Here is an 18665-nt window from a genome sequence, read left to right on the forward strand (position 1 = left end):
ACACACACAATGTGGAGAGGAGAAAGGTAGCAGAGGGGAGGAGAACGAGAGACTCTGCACACACAGCTGTGCATGTTAGAGTGTTACTTTAGTGCTCTCTCTTCATCTTCAGCGTGTGTTTGTGTGTGTGTGTGTGTGTGTGTGTGTGTGTGTGTGTGTGTGCGTCGCTAGAGTCACTAGCCTTCCTTGGCCTCGGTTGGGGGAAATGGAGACAGCTTTATCCACGACCGCCAATGGAGATTAAATTGGACAAACAAATGAATGTGGAGAAGAAGAAGAAGGAAAAAAAGCCAACAGCTGGGGCTCTGTTGTCGCTGTGGGCACAATGTGCTCAGACCGACCCCTCAGGACCCCTCAGGACCCCCCAGGACCCCCCAGGACCCTCCGCCCAGCGCCTTGCTAGTTTCCTGGCTCCGTAATCACCTTCTCAGACAGTGAGCGACAGAAGGAGGAGAAGGAGACGTGCAACATTGCACACTGTAACTATTTCTACACAAATATAATTGTTGAGCTCATTATGGATTCTGCGCCAGGAGCACTGAAAAAGAAAACTTGTGGTTGTTTATGAATGGGAAAAGTTCATTTCAGCTGTACGATAACGCCGCACGATGCCGGCATAAAGAGAGATAACGCTCAAATATAATAAATATAAGCTTCATTGAGCTGCTCAAAGAAGGACAACACAGCCATATTAGATATTGCAAAAGAAATAAAAGAATAAATGTTGGTCTAACTGGACAGCCACCGCCTCCTGTTAATAAACGCCACGTTTACACACACGCTCTTCTTCTGACATTAGAACACATTATGGCTTTAATGCAGCAGCAAACACTCTTCTGCGGTGTTCAAAAATCTGTAAATCAGCAATATTTGGGCCACCTGGAACACCTTTTAAACACAACATTGTAAGATTAGGATTTGTTAGTTAACTCTCCTTTAAGCTCCGCTTTGGTCTCCACCAACTAAATGCTAAATGCTCTATATGTTCACCGGCTGGTTCACCTTTATCTTTTCGTTGTTTGACAGCATATATTTGTGTTCTGACTTTTGACATTTGCTGCTGCTGGAAAACACGTTCGATATGAATGGAGAGACTCAACTTAAACAGATCGATATCTTCTTCCCCCTTTTGTACCCCGGTCCCGAGCAGACCCAGCTCCACTAAATCAGATTGTCGGCTTTGTTATCTCAGGTGATGGGGAGCACTGGTTCTATCAGTGTGAATGAATATTTAAGGCGTCGTAACCTTGAGAATCCCTAAACGTGCTCCACTGCCAAAGTTGTCACACAATAAATTAATTTTTTTTAATGCTCCCCCCCCCCCCCGTTGCTTACACGTTGGTTACACCGAGCTCTACCTCCTGGATAATTGAGAAGCAACTCGTCCGTGGGGTCATCCTATAAGGGGTATGCATATGATTACATCAGGGGTTGTCGGAGCGTATTGATCACACACTGTAATGCACTCGCGTTGCACTGCCGTCGCAAAAGGAGAGCCTGCGTACATCCGGCAGCACAGATGATCTATCACACCGTGTGTACTGTGGTGAGAAAACACACACACACACACACACCTTGGTACTCTAAAAGTAGGCCAGCGTGAACCTGCCAGAGCCCTGCTGAGCTGGAGAGAGGGAAGAGAGATGACTGTGTAGACAGATTCATCTTTTTTTTTTGGGGGGGGGGGGGGGGGGGGGGGGTTATGGAGCTTGACTGCATACAGCTGCATCCGTTATGTCCGCGCCAGCTTCACGTCTCGAGGAAAATGACACAAAACGAGCCACCGGCGTTCATCCGATGCATCGCTTGGTTTCTGCACCGGCGTCGCTGTCCGTGGTGCTGAAGCATGCAGCCGTTGCCATGCAGGGGGGGGGGGGGGGGGGGGTTAGATGCCTACACACGATGCAGGCATCTAACCAAGCAAAACCAAGTGGGTATACGTCTCCCGAAGTAAATATTACCTCTGCACATGCGTACATTAAAAAGGCAATGTGTTAAATCCACCATCTTGCTTTCCCCCGTCACTGGTTTCCTTACAAATGATTTAATTCCCACATTTGTTTTTATATGACATTAGCTGTCTTGTCAATTAACAGGAAATTAGTCAGCAGCCAGATTTGATAATCAGGCACAAAAAGAAGGAAAAAAAAGCCAAACAATTTCTGTTTCCAGCGTCTAAGTTTTAATATTTGGTGTTTTTTTCTTTTTGAGATAACAAATAGTTGCCCAGATCTGTTGCTCAGACAAAAAACATTCTGAATACTGAATAATGCATTAATGAGAGAAACATAATTTGATTTCATGTAGTGATAAGCCTGAGGCCTTATCATTAATGTGCGGTCGTCATCAGATACAGTTTGCTGGCATGCGTACTGTCGGACTTCTCAGCACAAAAAGGGTTTGAAACACAATTTCTCCAAGACTAGAAAGAAATATTCATGGTTTTAAAAGAATATTATTCAGCACTGCCCAAATAAATAGTGTGTCTCCTCTGAAAATGGTTGTGTATTAGATTCAACCCTTATGCTTTTCCACCATAATCACATGGAGTAAATGAATAGAATATTTCTACGAGTGTAACTCAAAACATTCTCCGGGCCTCAAACGAGCATCTTTTCTTTCTTTTTTTTTTGGGGGGGGGGGTCCTAAAGGGCCTTCAAAGTGTGCCCTTTAGGAGTACATGGTGGTAAATTTAGAACCTCATTAACAGAAAGACCTTCATAGTTAAGGAGTGCCTGCTGGCTCGCGGATACGGTTAAGAAAGGTCACCGGGCCGAAGGATGTGACACCACACTTCGCCTACCCAGCGACGCCACGACCCGCTGGACGCCACACACACACAGTGTGTGTCGGAGTATCAGTTAAATAAGCCCTTTGTGGAGGGGGGGGGGGGGGTTCTTTTTGGTTTTTTTCCCATCCCATTCTATCGGTTCGCCCCCTTTCATGCTGCCGCGTTGGCACGGCGGGCCTGTTGTGGCGGGTTTGATTTCCCTAAACAACACTAATCGGACATCTGTAGGGAAGGATAACGTCCAGATTGGCCAGAAACCCCCCCCCCCCCCCCCCCCCCCCCCCCCAGACTCGTGGCCAACACTCATTGGCTGATGCGAAGCACCGGCTTTTTTTTCCTTTACGGTTGGCTAGCGGGGAGCTCACCGAGGATAGAGTATCTGGCAAACTGAAGATTGGGGGGGGGGGCAAGAAACTGTCCCACCGATTGGCCGCGGCAACTCCGGAGTGAACTGATTGTCCTATCAAAGCCCACAGCGCAGGGCGGCTTGACAGTGCTGCCTGCTGGCTGGCTTTGCACAATGCAGCTATCCGTAACACCTCCAGGGGGCATATGTCCATGTCTTTGAGTAAGTGTGTGTGTGTGTGTGTGTGTGTGTGTTTGGAAGGTGTGTGTGTGTGCGTCCTCCAACACCTCATTGTTCTAAGCCAGACAGGAAACGTTTTTTATAGAGATCGAGGGGCCCACAGGTCTTCCTCCGTCAGCAGCACGGACCTCGGGAAAACGCCCGTTTTAATTTAGGTTGACGCCAATTGGCGTGACTGTGACAACAACAACAACAACAACATATAAATGTTGAGATGTAATGAATTCGAGCATTTCTTTTTTCCCAGCGAGTGTCGTTTTAACTGAAGGGTGCTTCCCCTGGAAAACGATGAAGATGAGAAAGCCTCATTAGGGGATTTTCTACATTTGGGTGAAAAATGTAAGTAAATAAGCTCACGTCCACTGACTGGGGAATTTAAAGAAGGCGGTGAACGAAGCAGAGAAGGAGATTAAGAGAAAGAGTCATTAAAATTCTTTAAAAAACAATCTTCCACTACTGACAGGAATGCATTCACGGTTACATTTATATTTTAGACATGTAACACAAAGGTTCAAAAACCACAGGTATAATAATTGAGGTAAAAATGATGCTGACTTCAGTCTTGAATGATCACTTAAAGCTGCAGTCTGACTTTGAGCTGCTCACCATGTGAAGGGCCAAGCCATTAAAGCGCTCCGTGGTGCTTTCTTACTAAAACAGACCTCTTGATCTCATATTCAAGGAACGTCTTTCATATGCGCTCGTGTGTTTCCCCGTTACCTCGGGGGCTTTGCTCGCCGTGAAGAAGTAAAGCAGGAGGTGGTTAAACCCGACGGTTAAGAGCGCTGCGCTGTCTGATCTGATCCCATAAACCGTGCGCTAACAGCGGCCGCCCATCAGCCTGGGTGTGACCGGTGAAACGATAATTACGTTGTTTACATAAAAGCCCCCAAATTCTTTACTCTAAAATCAACACAGCGGCCTGCAGATGCGAAAGCATATTAAAGCGAATGCGTAATAAAAGACAAAAGAGCGATACGGATCGCTTGGATAATGTCTGAATCTCAGTAGAATTACAGCATATTTGCTATATTTATATGTTGTCAAATGCGTGATATTTATGCAAAAAATGGAAAATCTTTTTATTTTAGCACATCACATATTGTACAAAAATATATTGCAACGTTAAAGTTGTCGACCCAAATAAACTGTTTTTTTTTTTTTTTAAATGAGTGATGGGAGGAATGCATTTTTTTATTTATTTTTTTTCTATTTAAGTTTTCTACATATTAAAATAATAACAATAATTTATACTGTAATGCGAACAGCCTGGAGGTGGGAAAATGGGCTTCTCTAACATCATTAGTTCTAGACAGAAACGTGGGAGGGCAAAGTGATGAGTCACACTGCCCTCCCAGATTATATATATATATATATATATATATATATATATATATATATATATATTCTGAGATACTCTTGAGCAAGTCATAGAGGCAATCAAAACACTGGTCTGGGCGTGATGCTTAAAGTATGATGACAGGATTTCTTGTGAATTTAAATGGATTTATGGATGCATAAAGACCTTTTTTATGGCATCTGAAGCGTTCCATCCAACGCGTGTCATCCCTGAATGTTCTGTGGCTTAATCAATATGCATCGCGACAATAAATACACCTGATTTGATTTACCAAATGCACGGGCGGCTCTTACAAGTCTGCTAATTCGCAACCAATTAAGACGGCGTTCCATATTCAATATATATTTGTCCCGGGTTTGTCTGAATGTCAATTAGTGGGAACAAGATGTTTACCTCCACTGATTGACTTCAGCGTGGAGAGAGAGAGAGAGAGAGAGAGAGAGAGAGAGAGAGAGAGAGAGAGAGAGAGAGAGACGAAGGGCTACTTTTCAGAAAGATGTTGTCATTATCACACAGTTACTAACGCTGTAAAAAATGAGTCAGCTGGAGAGGAAATGAACAGGAAATATCTGGTCTGGTTTGAAGAATTGCGTAATGAGTTGGATCGCCGACATGAACGCGGCCTATACGAAACATTTGATCGAGGAGGGCGAGGAGGAGAAGGAGAGGAGAAGGAGGAGGAGAAGGAGGAGGAGGAGGAGGGCGAGGAGGAGAAGGAGGGCGAGGAGGAGGAGGAGGAGGGCGAGGAGGAGAAGGAGGAGGAGAAGGAGGAGGAGGAGGAGGGCGAGGAGGAGAAGGAAGAGGAGAAGGAGAGAAGGAGAGGAGGAGAAGGAGGAGGAGGAGAAGGAGAGTAGGGCGAGGAGGAGAAGGAGGGTGAGGAGGAGAAGGAAGAGGAGGAGAAGGAGAGAAGGAGAGGAGGAGAAGGAGGAGGGCGAGGAGGAGAAGGAGGGCGAGGAGGTGAATGAGGAGGAGAAGGAGGGCGAGGAGGAGAAGGAGAGGAGGGCGAGGAGGAGAAGGAGGGCAAGGAGGAGAAGGAAGAGGAGGAGAAGGAGAGAAGGAGAGGAGGAGAAGGAGGAGGGCGAGGGGGAGAAGGAGGGCGAGGAGGAGAAGGAGGGCGAGGAGAAGGAGGGCGAGGAGGAGAAGGAGGGCGAGGAGAAGGAGGGTGAGGAGGAGGAGGGCGAGGAGGAGAAGGAGAGGAGGAGAAGGAGGGCAAGGAGGAGGAGGAGGAGGGCGAGGAGGAGAAGGAGGGCGAGGAGAAGGAGGGTGAGGAGGAGGAGGGCGAGGAGGAGAAGGAGAGGAGGAGAAGGAGGGCAAGGAGGAGGAGGAGGAGGAGGGCGAGGAGGAGAAGGAGGGCGAGGAGAAGGAGGGTGAGGAGGAGGAGGGCGAGGAGGAGAAGGAGAGGAGGAGAAGGAGGGCAAGGAGGAGGAGGAGGAGGAGGGCGAGGAGGAGGAGGAGGAGGAGGAGGCGCAGCGAGCAGGCTAATGCGTTTCATTTCACAGGAGGGGGGACTTCCTGGCACACTCCCCCCTGAACACCAGCGCAGCCATTCTGAATGTTAAGCACATTGTTTAATACTCCATTACGTAAATTGATATTGCTCATTGACTGTTGTCACTGGACGCCCACGTGGAAAGGGGGGGGGGGGGGGGGGGGGGGGGGGGGGGGGTTGTTGTGTTCAGGAACAATGGGCCAAAATGACCCATCTGCTCACAGGACAAAATGGGAAATGAGAGTAATTTTTGACCATTAACAATAATGAGAAATGGCCTTTAGAAATTTGCAGAGCCAAATGTGATGCGTTCGAGTGTCTTTATTTTATAATTTTTTCGACCAACCAACTAAAACCAAAACAGTATTTACACATTGAAGAAGCTGGAACGTGAGAATGTTGTTCCTTAAGCATGTTTGATGGACTGATGAATTAATCGACTATATTTAGTTTACTTCCATAAGAGACATTGAAACAAAATGGCGATCTACCAATCGGAGTTATAGTTCCAGCACCAATCTATCATATTTCACGCCTCTTGTATTTGCTACTAAAATTACTAAGTCAACACTGCGTGACCTTTTTTTAATTCATTTTTTTATTTATTTAAACTTTTAGAAAATCCAGACTTAAGAAGCGTGATTGCGGTGCCTTTTATATAAAGAGACGTATTCTGTGGGCTGCGGTTTAAATACAGGTGAGCGCTGCTTCCCAGCATGCAGTTCCCCGTTGACTTTGAAGTGCGGTTGAAACGAGCCCGATCACAGTTGAGGTTCAAGTCCATTGAACAAGTCGAAAAAGAGAAAATATCGGAGAACAACAACAGGGTGAAAAAATCAAACTACTCTTTCTTTTCTTTTTTCTGAACCTTCTCTTCTGCAGATGTTTGGAAAGAAATGAAAACACAACTTTAGTTTTAAGTAAGATCGACTTCCCTCAGTTAGAGGAACGAAGCTCAACTCAAAGGACGAGTCATTGAGCTACACTCTGTTGGATCACCTGTACGCACAGACACACACAGACACACACACAGACGCACACAGACGCACACACAGACGCACAAACAGACGCACACACAGACGCACACAGACGCACAGACGCACACAGACGCACATACAGACGCACATACAGACGCACACAGACGCACATACAGACGCACACAGACGCACACAGACGCACATACAGACGCACACACAGACGCACATACAGACGCACACAGACGCAAACAGACGCACACAGACGCACACACAGACGCACAAACAGACGCACACACAGACGCACACAGACGCACACAGACGCACACAGACGCACATACAGACGCACATACAGACGCACACAGACGCACATACAGACGCACACAGACGCACACAGACGCACATACAGACGCACACACAGACGCACATACAGACGCACACAGACGCAAACAGACGCACACAGACGCACACACAGACGCACACACAGACGCACACACAGACGCACACAGACGTGCACACAGACGCACACACAGACGCACACACAGACGCACACACAGACGCACAGACGCACACCGAAGCACACAGAGACGCACACACGCACACACAGACGCACACAGACGCGCACACAGACGCACACCGAAGCACACAGAGACGCACACACGCACACATACACACACACACACAGACGCGCACACAGACGCACACCGAAGCACACAGAGACGCACACACGCACACACAGACGCACACAGACGCACACCGAAGCACACAGAGACGCACACACGCACACATACACACACACACAGACGCACACCGAAGCACACACGCACACATACACACACACACACAGACGCACACAGACACGCACACAGACGCACACCGAAGCACACAGAGACGCACACACGCACACATACACACACACACACAGACGCACACAGACGCACACAGACGTAAACACAGACGCACATACAGACGCACACAGACGCACACAGACGCACATACAGACGCACACAGACGCACATACAGACGCACACAGACGCACACACAGACGCACACAGACGCAAACACAGACGCACACAGACGCACATACAGACGCACACAGACGCAAACAGACGCACACAGACGCACACACAGACGCACACACAGACGCACACACAGACGCACACAGACGCACACCGAAGCACACCGAAGCACACAGAGACGCACACACGCACACACAGACGCACACAGACGCGCACACAGACGCACACCGAAGCACACAGAGACGCACACACGCACACATACACACACACACACAGACGCGCACACAGACGCACACCGAAGCACACAGAGACGCACACACGCACACATACACACACACACAGACGCACACCGAAGCACACACGCACACATACACACACACACACAGACGCACACAGACACGCACACAGACGCACACCGAAGCACACAGAGACGCACACACGCACACATACACACACACACAGACGCACACAGACGCACACAGACGTAAACACAGACGCACATACAGACGCACACAGACGCACACACAGACGCACACAGACGCAAACACAGACGCACACAGACGCACACACAGACGCAAACACAGACGCACACAGACGCACATACAGACGCACACAGACACACATACAGACGCACACACAGATGCACACAGACGCACACAGACGCACACAGACACACAACGCGTGACGCAAACATTGTTGAATCCTCAAATCCGTGGGACTTTATTTCGCAGTAAAGGGAGTCCACAGGCAGCACCTGCAGTTCATGTCTCTTTAACACACACACACACACACACACACACACACAGGGTGTCATTTGTGTTGCCCCGACAATAAATGCCACGTTATTGTGATGTACGGCGGAGGGCCACATCATATAAAAATCTCTGATGGAATCTCCATTGGAAGCCGCCCGGCCTTGACATGCAGAATCAGATCCAAGAGCTGTTTATGGCGCCCTATGAGACGGCATCCTTCTTCTGGAGGAGACGACCCGCTGGAGGCGGATGATTTATCAGCGGAGGCCCCCTCAATAAATCTGAATGCTAATCTTTCTAAACAACCCCCCCCCCCCCCGCGTCTGGATTTTGTAGTTTTCTGTTGATCGCAGTCTGGTGGGCCGAGGTGGTCTTTCCAGCTGGGGCCTCCGTAGTGGATCCAGGACTTTACAGCCACTAATTGAGCCATCATGTTGTATTATTTAAAATCACGCATTGTAAACGGGGCCTCGTAACAATGTTTCTGAAGGACAACACATGCAGCAGTGTGTGTGTGTGTGTGTGTGTGTGTGTGTGTGTGTGTGTGTGTGTGTGTGTGTGTGTGTGAACCAAAGAGACGATCAGAATGAACTGAAGTGGTTTTTTCAAACTTTTTTTTTCACCTTTTTGAAAGTGCGTGCAATTAATTAAAAAAGATGAAGACATTGAAATATGGAGTGTTTGTGGAGGATGTTTATCGGTATCTTTTAATTCTGTTAATTTCTACAGCTCCTTGTATTCATTACTGTAATAATTATTACTTCTATTATGTCATTGGAGGATTTATAAGAGTTTTTCGGTGCATATTTAGTGTTTTTTATAATTGAAAACTGTTTTAAATAGAGCAGCTATAGCAGTTGTTTAAATATGGATAAATGATGATTTCTCAATTGACATGAAATAGTCCCACGGCCAAAGGCGACCCATCAAATTGCTTGTTTTGAGATATGCAACGCACCAGTATTTATGACAAAGGAAGGCAGCAAACACTCACAACTGAGAAGTTCTAGTCAGAAAATACTTTTTATTCTCTTTATTTTTAAACTGCACAAAGAAAAAAAAAGAACTGAAATAGTGCTTTATTCCTTTTATTGTATTTTGTTAGCGAAAAGGTTTACACGCTACATTATCGCTCCACTTCCGTGCATGCAAATATTTAATAGGACATTTTCCAAACGGAGTGTCTGTTATTTTTTTTTAGAATAAAAAGCCCAGATCTCATGCGCGATGGATTCCCTGCTGGTTTAAAAAAAAAAAAGTCTGAAACCTGACGCTAAGGGAGCCTTTGGTCACTGTACTTCAATCCCACCCCCCACAGAACAAGATTATCCCAGTGAGGCAACAGGGTGCGCCCGGGTGGGCACTCCCATCAGCCGTGTGTTTAAAAGAGGCCCATTGAACAACTAACACTAATCTCTGTACACAGACACTCGCTGACAGCCTGCATATAATGAACTCAGCCCTGGGTGGGATTCAGCATCAGCCACCCCCCCGGTGAGACGAGTGGAGACTTGGAAGCGACATCTTGAGCGTCAGCACCTTCAGAACTAAAAAAATGGATCTCAGAGCGATGTTTTCTCTTATTCCGCTGCTGCTTTTGGGCCTCTGTTGTGCCGACGAGGACGTTGTAAGCGATGACTCACTGTAGAGCGGCTCGTATGCAATGAATGGCACGTTTCTGATATCGTCTGTGTGTACATGGAATGCATTAAATGGAGTTTAAATACTGTTTTCTTTCTTTTTTTTCCCCAGGATTATGGTAATGATGATGGTAAGCGACAGAACCTCACTAACAAAAAAATGTAATTGATCACTGACAGCGTTGTAAAAAAAGGAAAAGAGTTGTATGACTTCTGTTTTGCTTCCATCTAGACACCGACATGTCCAGCACTATTTTGAGGATCAACAATGGTGAGTGGAAAAGTGTGGAAACATTGGTTTCTCACAATATTGTTGCAGCATTTTGATGTTCAGCCATAGACAACACACTTTTCACGGACCTTCTGCCAATAGGATCCAGGGACTCTCTGCTGGAAGGAGACGTGTTGATTCCAAAAACCAGGAATGCTATGAAGTGCCTTAATAAAAAATATAGCTGTCTGTGGCAGAAGTCTGCTAACGGGCTTGTGGAAGTCCCTTTCCTCATCAGCAAGAAATATAGTGAGTTTCTGATTTTGCACACTGGTGTTTTCTTTCACACGCAGAATCCACTAATGAGCTACTTTTGTTTCGCAATTGTAGACAACGGCGAGAGGAGCACAATTGTGAATGCCATGAAGGGCTTTGAGCAAACCACCTGCATTCGCTTCGTTCCACATAGGAGGGAGAGGGCGTACCTGAGCATTGAACCAAGAGACGGGTGAGTTCATGACACTGTGTGTGAAGGGGAAAGATAGAGAAGAAGAAGCACTTGTGTCCATAAAAGACGCTCGATGGGGGTAAGGGTAAGGCGAGCAGTGAGAACATTTGGGCATTGGAAAACACATGGAGGTCCAGTTTAGACAACTGACTGTACTTAAAAGTTAGGATGACAACTTTCTCTATAATAATTGGTGCGCCGTGTTCTAGTATTCAATATGTATGTGCAGAGGAGTGTCAGTAAGAGATGCAATACGGCAACAAAGAGGTGCAAAATAGCTACAAAGACACAAATCGTCTACAAAAAAGATACAAAAACAGCTCCAGACGGCTACAAAGAGAAATTAAATGCAACAAAAGTACAATAATTAACTGAGCAGTTATGTTGTGACTGTAATAATGTTCCCACTCTCTGAGTCTGGGGGTCTTGCTCCAATGGAGGAGGGTTGGGGTCCTTTTCCATGTCTGTGCCAAGATGCCTATAATCATAACCCATCTATGGAAGTTAGAGCCTCAACAGAATCATTCTGAAGTGGTTCTTCTATCCAGCCCTCGAAATGCTACCCAAACATGTGTCCATCCAGATGTTTGTCATTGGCCCACAACAAGAGCTCTAGAAGCAAAAGCTAAACAAAAGAAGAGTAAACCACAAGTTAAGAGTCACGGGAGCTATTTGCGTCTGTCGTGGTGAAAATCGAACATCAAGCTGCATATTAACCATCTCTGTCCCTCCCTCGTCTCTGGCGTCAGCTGCTTCTCTCTGCTGGGTCGTATTGGAGACAAGCAGGTGGTGTCACTGCATCAGTTGGGCTGCGTCGACAACAGCATCGTCCAGCACGAGCTGCTGCACGCGTTGGGTTTCTACCACGAACACACTCGCAGCGACCGCGACAAGTACATCAAGATCCACTGGGACAACGTCGAACCTTGTAAGAATCGCTCCCGTCGTTTCTCATTGATCGACACATCTATCGGTCTGGTTATTCATTCATCTCTTTTTTTATTTTATTTGTTTTTTTGGTACCAGTTTTCAAAATCAACTTCAAAAAGAAGGACAATGATGATCTCAACACTAAATATGATTACTCCTCTGTGATGCACTATGAAAGGTAACGCACGTTTACTCCATCAAACACCTCAATGGAGAACCTAATTCTATTCTGTAACTATAGACACTTGAGTTATGATTGATGTGTTTGATGATTCCCAATTGCCTTTGTCCAAATCTGCAGAAATGCCTTTGGAAAGAACAGAAAGGAGACCATAACTCCCATCCCGGACGCCTCTGTTGCCATCGGGCAGAGAGTAGGAATGTCCAAAATAGACATTCTCAGGGTCAAGAGGCTCTACAAATGCTAGTTACTGAATTACTGCACGATGTTTTCATTCTGACATGACACTTGACATGCATGTGACAGTATAACAATAAAACTATTCCATTCAGCTCTTGTCTGCAATTTTGTGTAAATTACAAAGGGGCAGTCTACCAATTGTAGGTGTCAGAGAACTGGTGTGGAGAGAACCGACAGGAAATAGAAAGCAGCGATACAAACTGGTCTTCTCATATATCTTTTTATTGATTTTACACCACTATAGTGAACAATAAATGGTGGCTTGTCTAAAATGTCTGAATGAACTGGTGTGACAGAAAGGGAATAAAAACAAACGTCAAACCTCGAAGCGACCTTCTCGTCTATCGACCCCCACCCAACCTTCGCAAACAGAATAGAAAATAAATTGTGCTCAGGCTTTGTTTCATTTTATTTCTTTAACTTAAAATAAAATAACCAAGTTAAATATTGTGATGTTACATTACATGTCATTACATGTTCAAATAAAACCCCCAAAATATTCATTTAAATGTCCACAAAAAACAGGATGAAATCAACGAAGGTCCCTTGAGACTAAAAGTGATGGAAGAATCCCTTTTTCTAGATGTAATATGATATTTGTTTGCAGTAAAATCCTGTTTTACAATTGTTATTACTAAATGCCCCCCCCCCCCCTCTCTCCAATTAGTCCATATTACTTTTTGTGGAAACAAAGTTGGGGAATGTTGTTAAAACCAAATCCATCTTGGCCACATCCCACACTCTTATTTTGTCTTCCTCCTCCCTTTGAAATCCTACGCGATGCTATCCTTCTGTATTTCCTTCTGAGAGAGAGAGAGAGAGAGAGAGGGTGAGACGAAGGAGCAGAATGCCCGTGAGAACAGATTCCCATTCCCCCCCCCCCCCCCCCCCCCCCCCCCCCCCCCCAGGGTTAGGGGGGGCTCCAAAAAGCTCCCGAGAGACTTTAAGAGCATTTTCTTTCAGATTCCAGATTACTGTGTGATCACCAATCCCTTGATTGGCTTTTCAAACAGGCCAGAAAATCAATGCACGATCAATGCAACCCAGAGTCCAACCAGAGCCATCTCTCTGGACTGGGAGGCTGGTAGTAAAGTGAAAAACATCAGATGGAATATCTCGTCTTTGCTTTGACTGTTGTCGGTTTCTGCGTTAGCTGAAGCCTCATGAAACATTAACGCAGGGAAAGGAAGTCTGATCTACAGGATGTTAGCCGACGTCACTGCGTGTAATGACCGGGTGTCTCCCCTATAGGTTGTCCGGTGTAATGCCGGTCTGATCTGTGATGTCATATTATGCCGGCAGGCCGTAACCACCGCGTTATTAGCACAGGTCGGGGTACCTGCCTTCGCTCTTCTAACACGATAAGCTTTCCACACGCGGCCGCCCTCAAACCCACCGAGAGGAAATTAAAATGTTCTCTGTGAGCGGCGCGACCACCTTTACTAGTTTCAGAGTGCTCTGTTAACAAGGTGGGCTTTTTGACCTTACCTTGAAGACGGAAAAAGTCTGTACGACGAGAGGAGGAAAAAAAAAAGGGATAAAGAAATGCAAATGTGTGCATGAAAGAGAAGAGTTCAATTATTTTGTTACTTTCCCTTTTGCTGCAGCTCAGCAAAGAAACGCTGAGAGGAAACATAACAATGAAATGTTGTATGCCGACTTGTAAAGAAATACGCTGATATGGAATGAATTGAGGTATGGCTGTGGATTTTATCCACACGTACGGACATCAATATCGCATGAGAAAAGAATGATAAGAGCAAACAATGAATTATAAGTACGTGAGTGTGGTTTACGGGCATCCAGCATACGGCATAGCTTCCTCCCGATCGCAGACACGACAACCGACGTGGAATTCATATAAAATGAATAAACTTTAAAAAACAGAAAGCGTTGTTTGCGCGGAACATTTGATATATATATATATTTTATTTTTTTTGCAATCCGCACCTCTACGCCTTCAAAGCCGGGTCACAAACGAGTCAGATGAAAGAGGCGCTCTCACAAAAAAAAAAAAGTACATTTAGTTAAGGACGCAATCAAAAGAACCGTCAGATTGGCGTACAGACATCCTGGAGCCTTTGTTGTTGCCCCCCGCAGTGGGAACGATCGAAGACCCTCTTAACGTGCGCTACTGTTGGAACCTCACTTAGCTTCTCCCTCTGCAGATCTGAGGAGAACCGGGGAGTCATATAGACCAGCTTCTTAGTCGTAGCATATACTGTCTGTTGTCACTGCTCAAATCTCATGCATATTTCACGCATCGTGTTCCCCCGACACTGGATTGAAGCCGATGTCACTTTAAATGAAGGAAAGAAGAAGAAGAAGAAGAAGAAAACACATTTCAGGAGTCTCGTCCGCGTGAAGGTTCTGTCGTACACCGTGTGTTCTGGCGTTTTCTACACAACCCCGGCGTTTGAGAAAAAAAGACATTGAAAAATAGAACGCCTTTGTTAATGTGTGAATCAGACCGAGGCTTTATTCTACACAATCCCTCTGAGCTGTGTGCGCGCCCGCATCTCCTGTTTGTCAGCGCTGAGCAATCGCAGCTGTCGGAAAATGATGCGGCCCCATTAGTGACGGAATCCAAGCTGAGACGGAGCCAGACGGAAAGCCGCTGTGGGGACAAGATGATAACAAGGTACTCATTGGAGATGTGAGGGATGGTGTTTGTGCATCGCTCTCTGCGTGTGTCTGATGAGATGGAGGGGGGGGGGGGGGGGGGGGGGGGTTAGGATAAAGACAGAGAGAGAGACGGAAGGGGAGGATGAGAAAGAGAGCGAGAGAGAGAGAAGTGGTTAAGGGAGAAGAAAAAAGGACAGGGGGGGGTGATAAGAGGAGACAAATGGAGCTGGGGAACAATGAGACTGGGGAGTGAGAGGGAGTGACTGGGACAGTAATCAGAGGAAAGGCGACACTGAAACCGATGAATCAAAAGCAGCGACCGAGGCGAGTGAGTTGACGAGAGACGGAGAGAGAGAGAGAGAGAGAGAGAGAGAGAGAGAGAGAGAGAGAGAGAGAGAGAGAGAGAGAGAGAGAGACCCGATAGCCGGAGCCCTGACAAATTGGCAGGTTTATTCAGAGGGAGTTGCTGATCTCTCATCCCCGGTGATAGTTTCAACCCCCCCGAGCCGAGCATGTGCATGTGCACCGCAGCGTAGAGCGCGATGGATGCAGAGAGCCGACAAGCACGCCGGGGAAAAAAAAAAAGGAAAACCGCGTCATCCGGTGCGACCGGGCGGCCATCTCCACCATCTTCACCATCTTCACCATCAACAGGGTTAAAAATTTATATTTCTGCGGTCCAGAGAAACCACTGCCGGCAATTTAGGTGCAAATGCAAATAATATGCAGAATATTAATTAAAACGTCAACGTGATACTAGAATTTGTGTACAACCAAGTTTAAGTTCATTCAACCGTAATAAATTACAGCGGCAGACACCGTGGGGCCTTTTGGGGCCTTTGGGGCCCTCGAGGGTCCCTTGTCCACTTTGTCCGGTCTGTAATCAATTCCTATCTAATAGAACCAGAAAGCTGCCTCACAGGTATGAAAGACCCGTATTGTTTTAACCATATTGTGGCGCTGGAGAAAAAAACAGAAAAAAAGGCCAAATGTTTTCTCAATCTTGCTGCCACCCTAAAGGGAATTAACCCACAGAGTATTCAACAACAACAACAGAAACACAATAACATTCACACGTTTTAAGGTGGAATTAAAGCTAAAGAAAACCAACGGAATAAAATAGCGTCAATGCCACATTTTTACAAAAAAAAGAAGAAAAAAAAAAGTGCTTGCATGCTTCATTTCAGCTTTTTCTGTGCATCGACGGAGATGATGCTATCATGTCACTGTGTGTGTGTGTGTGTGTGTGTGTGTCTAAGTGTTGCTGGCTCAAGGCAAAGTGAGTGCATGTGTGCATGTGAGCGTGAAGCCGCGCTGTGAGCGGTGGATCCGTGCGAGCGTGCACATACGGAAAAAAAAAAAGGTGGTATTGTATAATTACTGCTATAGAAAGATAATTACGACCTTGAAAAGTAGCAATTACACGCTGCAAATTACACAGGTTGTATAAGTCTTGAGTTGCACGAGCGGGCAGAGATGACGGCGGGCCTCCGATGTCCACGAAGGATTTATTGCACGCCGTATTATTAATCTCTCTCCATCTTTCGTGAGCAGGACGCCGAACGCTTTCGGCTGTCGTCATCGTGGCGTTTTTGTCTTCGCTCCGTTTCGTCCTCGTGGACTCGCCAATAAAAAAACCTGCGTGGATCGGATCCGACATCCGTTTCTGATTTGCGCATTAAAATATTTATCCCCGCTTTTTTTTTTTTGCTGATGGCTCCATAATCCATATTAAGCCAATAAATCAAATCCACGTTTGATGAGATGACAAAAACGACGGAGCGGATTCCCCGAGTGTGTTAGAGAGCGATCCCCAAAGGTAAGACGTTTACTTGTTTACAGTGTTGAACGACGACAAATGTGCTCTTAAGAATTCCAGCGCTCCCAGATATAGCCAATAAGGGGAAATTATGTTCTTTTAGTAGTAAACAAAGAAAAAAATAAAAATTCTAAATGTTTCTTTTTTTTCTTTCTTCTTTGTTTACAACATAATGTTCCTCGGAGGACTTTAATCTCCCCGCAGAGATGTGTAGCACATTTTAAGATATTTTTAACTTAGTATACTTTGTATATCGCCCCCCCCAATTAAAGCCGTAATTAAAAGCAGCTGCGTTGCGCTTCCAGGACAAAGTGAAACGTAAAGCGCGTGACAAACAAACAAACAAACAAACAAACAAACAAACAGCCGGGGTCGAGCCACCAAAAGACAAAGCTTTAAAAAAAGTCTCTTTTATATGGATTTCTTTGTTGTTTATGTTATTCCTGTGAAATGCTCTGTGCTCATTGTGCTCCTCCTCCATCCTCTTTGCCCGCAAACAACTTGGGGAGAATGTGATTTCTTCCCGTTGAGCGAACGGGTTTGGAGAGCACATGAAACGACCGCTCAGGCGACGTACGCCTCTGTCTCGGAGCCAAAAAAACAACAACAAAAAAAACACGCTGTCCACAAGGAAATGCTAAATCAGCAGAAAAAAAAGGTCAAACGGCGTGCAGCAGAGGCGGGGGGGGGGGGGGGGGGGGGGGAACTTCACAGGGAACGTTTGGGCGGTTCCTTTTGTGGGCGTCCAGCCAGAGCTTCAGGGTGCTGCGGGCGATGGAAGCGATAACATTTTCACAGTCGGGAGAAATGAGATTGTTTTCCTTTCATGTGAACAGTGTGCGCCCGTTTTAGTTTCCGTCGCACACGACGACCACGACGACGACGACGACGAGCCCCCGAATTACTTTCTCCTTCCACTTGAGAAAGATATTCCCCCCATTCAGGAGAAAGAACCTATAAGTGCGCTTCTCGTCCTCTCTCCTCGTTGTGCTTGTATAGCAACCCGGAGAAACGGTCGACTTCTAAGAAAGCTATAATAATAAAAAAGGAATATATCCATTTGAGATGCTTTTTGAAACTCCAAATGGGAAGTTTCGAAGCCAATAAACCCCCACAAATATGAAAACCTCTCTGCTTTACTCGGGGACGATCATGAATTCTTTCACCGTCTTTGTCCAGTGTGTGTGTGTGTGTGTGTGTGTGTGTGTGTGTTTGTGTGTGTGTGTGAGCTGAAACCAGGTGGACGCTAATCCTGTTGTTTTGGCCGTCACGCCGTCAAAAATGGGTTTAAAGGTTTGACATCTAGCAAAAATGAACATTATCGGTTTGAAGTTTTTAGGGGATCAGTTTCCATCCCACCCAAAAAAAAAAAAAAAAAGGCTTCTTTTTTTTTCTCCTCTTCTTTCCGAGTAGCTTCAAGTGTCTCTTTTCTGTCTCGGGTGGTTCTGTTCCCTCCTTCCCATAACTAACATGACATGTTGTGATACCCACGTGCAATGAGAGGCTTATTAGAGCGTGAAATTGACCAATGTTACCT

At 46.1% G+C, this 18665-nt stretch overlaps 2 protein-coding genes across 2 annotated transcripts in view; one reads left to right on the top strand and one right to left on the bottom strand.

Annotated features, from left to right (window-relative positions):
• Positions 1-18665, bottom strand: part of LOC117727260 (MAM domain-containing glycosylphosphatidylinositol anchor protein 2-like) — a 115654-nt gene that overhangs the window by 71808 nt on the left and 25181 nt on the right. The window lies entirely within an intron of this gene.
• On the top strand, positions 5961-12691 carry LOC117727261 (low choriolytic enzyme-like; the record flags this gene model as incomplete). The annotated part of the gene is made up of 7 exons (XM_034527459.1): positions 5961-6000; positions 10847-10885; positions 10988-11134; positions 11216-11333; positions 12083-12261; positions 12360-12441; positions 12565-12691. Coding segments are annotated over 7 exons (732 nt in total), but the record flags the coding sequence as incomplete, so codon positions are not given.

This window comes from Cyclopterus lumpus, chromosome 24, assembly GCF_009769545.1.
Source record: "Cyclopterus lumpus isolate fCycLum1 chromosome 24, fCycLum1.pri, whole genome shotgun sequence".
In the NCBI taxonomy this organism is placed as follows: domain Eukaryota; kingdom Metazoa; phylum Chordata; class Actinopteri; order Perciformes; family Cyclopteridae; genus Cyclopterus; species Cyclopterus lumpus.